General features: G+C 29.4%; 1 protein-coding gene across 1 annotated transcript; it reads right to left on the reverse strand.

Annotated features, from left to right (window-relative positions):
• Nucleotides 1-4,312: 4,312 nt before the first annotated feature.
• LOC106755893 lies at nucleotides 4,313-5,084 on the reverse strand. The gene has a single exon (XM_014638120.2). The coding sequence runs from the start codon at nucleotides 4,854-4,856 to the stop codon at nucleotides 4,650-4,652; it is 207 nt and encodes a 68-aa protein (XP_014493606.1). The 5' UTR covers nucleotides 4,857-5,084; the 3' UTR covers nucleotides 4,313-4,649.
• Nucleotides 5,085-5,394: the final 310 nt, after the last annotated feature.

Consider the following 5,394-nt stretch of genomic DNA (forward strand, 5'->3'; position numbering starts at 1 on the left):
AAATCCACTAGTGGTTATGTATTCACACTTGGGGGTGGTGCAATTACATGGAGATCAGCCAAACAAACAATTATTGCAAGATCAACAATGGAATCTGAGTTTGTCGCTCTTGAGATGGCTGGTAGTGAGGCTGAGTGGTTGAAAAACTTCTTAGCAAACATTCCATTGGGAATGAAACCAACCCCATCGGTGTCTATACACTGTGATTGCCAATCGGCAATAGCTATAGCGAAAAACAAGAATTACAATGGAAAGAATAGACATATTCAATTGAGACACAATTTGGTGAAGCAGCTGCTAAAGAGTGAAATTATTTCCATTGACTATGTGAAGTCAGAACGGAATCTAGCAGATCCTCTGACAAAACCCTTTGGAAGAAATATGATTTTAGAAACATCGAGGGGAATGGGACTTAAGCCACTTGTAAACAAACAAGTGATGGTAACCCAACCTTTGTGATTGGAGATCCCATGAATNAGGTTCATATGGGTAAAAACAAGTCACTTGTTAGTTCTGATAGCACTAATTTGATTTTAAATCAAATATGTCCCTTCCTATGGTGTGTGTGTGTGTGTGAAAGTGCTAGAGACTGCATTATTGAGAGGTTAAACTTTGTAATTAATCAAAGTTTTTAATGATCTTCATATCCCTTATGGGTGGTGTATGATTTGCAGCATACACTTGATGAAATCACCTATATGAGTGTCAAGTGGGGCCGCTTGCATGAGATCTTGGCATGATCTCTAGAGCACTCATGAATACCGGGCACGCGCATGGCCTAGTAAGCGCATCACAACGATAACAACAAGGAATGTGGGGGTGTAATGTGATTGATAAACCTCTAACACACTCAAGTATCTTTGGTTCATATAGCTTGCTATACCAACTATACTGTGTGTTAAGTTTCTTGATCTAAGACTGGTTCATATAGCTTGCTATACCAGTTCTGGTGCATTACATCTTGTGAAACCCAGAATAATTTCTTTTCTCTTTCATTTGTATATATATTTTGCAATATGTGGGGGATTGTTATAAAAATAGTACCGTTAGAGTGATATTGCAAAATATCTTTGACTGTGCACGTTCCGCAAAAAGCGTTGGAACGTTTCAACCGAGTCTCAACCTTCCAGCGTCTCCCGCAAGGCTCGGGATTTACTCACCGTGGAAATGGCTTCGTGGAAACCGCAAGGCACGGGATTTTCCCGTTGGTTTTGGGCCTTGGGCCAATATTCGATGGTTTTTCACTCTATAAATAGAGTGGCTTTCATCCATTCCATCACACACAATTCATCAGTTCTCTCTTTCTCATTCTCACTCTCCTTTCTATTAATTTCTTTCTCTTTTCTTCATCTCTCAAAATTCTGGGTTTATTTTTATTCTCCCTAAAGGAGATCCTTGCTAGTTCTGAGATCCTCAGAGATTGCTCTGAGAAGTTCCTGTTGTATCCTGGGGGACTTGCGCAACACACCGCAGATAAGTCCTTAAGGGCAGTGACTTTACGTGCCTCAGAAAATATTTGTTCGTGATTCTGTCAGCATTTCTACAACATCTTATTGAACTCTATTTATTATACTTGCTCTGCTTTAGAACTTTAGGTTAATGTATATTTGCTACGTTTAGGAACTTCTGTATGATTGTATTGAACTTGTTATATATGCCTCTCTTGTCTACTATGTTTTCTATTCTGATTTTTTTTTCTGATGCCCAAAAGAAGAGAAAGTTCAATGCAAAATGCAAGAACATGGAGTTGGCCATCATAAAAAAGAGGAAGATTATTGACAGGAAGAGCTAAACATTTTTTATGATGCTCCAAATCCAACTAATTTGTTTTTAATAATGTTTAAATGTTCTTGTTAAAATTAATTAATTGCTAAAATTTGTTAAAATGAATGTGTTGGAGAACGAGGTTATTAACTTATTGTTAAATCTGTTAAATAGCTAAGAAGCTCAGTCTCTGTTTTAATAAATTAAGTTATTTATCCAATTGATTTAAAACTGTATGTATTGTTAAATTTGATGAGAATGAAAATTTAGAAGTTAAACTCTTTGTTTTAATCGATTTATAAGTTATTTATCTAATTAATTAAAATTTTTAATATTATATTTTTTTTATATATATAAAAAACATTTAAGATCATTCAATTGTTGAGAAAGAACATCCTTGAAATATTCTTGAAGAGTAAGAACATCAATTGAATGAAATCAAAATTTGCAAGAATGGATAGAAAGAACTAATAAGTAATTTTAACTTTATGTGTAAAATTTGCACTAGAAGTGTATCTGTTTCTTTTCTTTTTCTGTAAATTCTTGTTACTATTATATTATTTGATGTTTAGGCAAATTTCTTAAAATGAGTGTTAGTAGTCTCAAATTAGAAACTATTCTTGTTTTATTAGAGATATACGTTGTATAGGAAATTTTGCAATATTATAATAACTTTTTTTTTTTTTTATAGTAGATTGTTTTTCAATACAAATTATTTAAAAGAAGACTTGATGCAAACTTTTTAAAGTTAAACCCATATAAAATCATGAATATCTTATTTTATTTTAAACCTTTAAAAAGTGAAAATGTTGAATTCAAACCGTTTTAATACACCAGAATTTTTAATAAAATCAATTTTAAACTACATCAATTTTAAACTAATTCATCTTTTTTGGTTAAGATATTTTGATCTACAATTCTAACAATTTGAAGACTCAAACTTAAATAAATTCAATTATAAAATTATGAGTCCCAACATAATATAAATAAAACATATATAAAGAAAAGGAATACAAATTTATTATTTTCAAGTTTTAGATTTAGAATATAGAAATCTTTCTCTTTATAAATAAATTCAGGACTCAGATTCATTTTTTCTGCCTACCTATTCACTCCTATTCACTCCTCATTATATGTACACTTTTAATAATTTATTTATTTTCAATAAATTCTTATTTTTCTTTTCATATTTAAAATCCTATTTAAAACTTTTTATTTTTCTATTAAAAATACTATTTTAACCTGTTTCAGAAAAAAATATTAAACATAAAAAATATTAAAGACCGAAAGTAAAATCAAATCATTTATCATAAAACACAGGCATATTTAAATCAACAAAGTAAATGTAAATATTTATGAAGACATCTTAAACTTTGATGTATATATCCTATTAAAAGTTATTCTTCAATTGGATGTATATATGTTGTTAAATGTATTATGTTAAATTTCTCTTATTATAAAAAATTAAAAGACTGAACTAACTTTTCTTTTTTAAAAAGATTATTTTTAATTTTTACTTAAAATTAAAAAATAAAAACATATTTAATCTTTAATTAATAATCACGTATTTTAAAATTTTTGAAATTTAAAATAATTATTTTAAACAAAATAATATTTTTCAAATATTATCATCATCTGGATCATTACACATACCAAGAACAATGCATAGATCAGAAATGTGGCAGGGGAATCTAAAATTGTCACAATCTCATAAGAAAAACATTCCTGAAACATTTTCTATTTGTTTTTTCCTAAAGAGATAAACCCTATATTAAACCCACATCACTATGCAAAGATAAAGACAAATTTTGGTTGTTTGGTTTTTAAACTTTACTAATTTCAAAAGTGATTAGAGACAAAATTGAAAGAACTTTATCAATAGAGATGAAAGAAAGTAAATAATTAAAGAGATATTATTATTTAGTAACATCTAAAATAAAAAAATGTTTCATATATTTATTCATATCCATTTCTCTTTTACATTATAATTCTATCATTGAAGACAATTTCTACCCTACATTCCCATATAAAAGAAAGTTTCTCTTTCTTTTTTCCTTAGACATTTCTCTTATTTTTGTGAAATCTATTATTATCATTGCTAATATTTTATTTTTAACCATTCCAATCTTAAAAAAAATACAAAATAATAATAAAAATTATTAAAACAGTGTCATTCTACTTTCAAAACATTAAAATATTTAAAAGATAGCAATAATTTTGCTTTTCTCCACCGGCATTTAATACGTAGCCAAGTGGCACTACCTTTGTGGTTCAAATCTCAACTGAAGATTAGGACCAAATTAATGAAAGCACATTAAAAACAAATATCATTCGTAGAAAATGATAATCTTTACGAATATATTATTTTTTTGTAACGATCAAAGTTTAATAAAAATAGAAAAATGAGAGAATCTGACACCCACTAAATTTAGCAGAAATATGTAATAAATAATTTATTTTAAAAAATGTGTTTTGATATTTTAATGTGTGGGAATGTATTTATTTATGTAATTTTTAAATAAATAAATAATATAAATAAAAGCAGTTCTGAATCATCCGATGAACACTGAAAATTCCATTATTCTTTCTATGCAAGGTTACAAGATGTGATCAAATTGAACATAAACCACCTCAAATGAAAAAGAAGAAAAAAAAAAAAAACAACTCACACATTACAACAATAATCCGTGGCAAAGTCAAAAGTGCTGAAGAACAAACTCATAGCACCGTACACGATTTATTGCAGATTGGGAATTGATGTTAAGCAAAAGAAAAAAAGAAAAATCAAGAACCACAAAAAGGGTTCAAGAGAAAGAAAAGAAAAGAAAAAGGAGAAATATATTTACAACAACATGTGTTCTTTCAGTTCGTGAAATTTGAGAAATCTACCTCATGTTGTTGTTGCAGAGCATGAAATCCAACATCCTTGACCAAGCTACTCGTAGCCGAGGATAAACCCTGTTCCTGTAACTTCTTGATTCTCTGAAAACATATTCCATTGTTTCCACAAACAGATTCAAGCTTCTGATCGGTGGCACGTAAAGGGTCAGAGGAACTGTGGAGAAAGCCACTGTGAAGAACAGCTGCAACATTTCTTCTTCTTTTTCTAATTCTCTGATGACCCACTTGAAGAAAGGTTGAAAAGGTGGATGCTTTGGATTCAGGAAGAAAAAGGGTATTTGAATTTGGATTTGGATTTGGGTTTTGTTTGAGTTTCTGAAATTTTTGTGAATGAGGTCAGAGAAGAAGAAAGAAGGAGTTTGACTAATAAGAGATAAGAGAGAGAGAGTTCTGGAATCTCGATGTAGGTTGAAGCAACTCAAACTCCAAAAATGTATATATATTATTATCAATTTTTTATTTTTATTTTTTTAAACTACGCAGTGTGTGAGTGAATTAAGTAATTGCAGTAAATGGAAAGATGTCGGCTATTACGTTTAAAGATATTTCCAGATTTGCTTGGATTGTTCTTGATGAGAAAATTACTGTATTTCTTACTGATGTGGTTGGATGTTTAATTAGAGATTATGATTAAATTAAAACTTGCGTAAGATATTAGTTACATGTGTATTATTATTGTGGTTGGATTTTTAATTAGAGATCATGTTAGGTTAAACATGTGTCAGTTTG

This window comes from Vigna radiata, chromosome 2, assembly GCF_000741045.1.
Source record: "Vigna radiata var. radiata cultivar VC1973A chromosome 2, Vradiata_ver6, whole genome shotgun sequence".
NCBI lineage: Eukaryota > Viridiplantae > Streptophyta > Magnoliopsida > Fabales > Fabaceae > Vigna > Vigna radiata.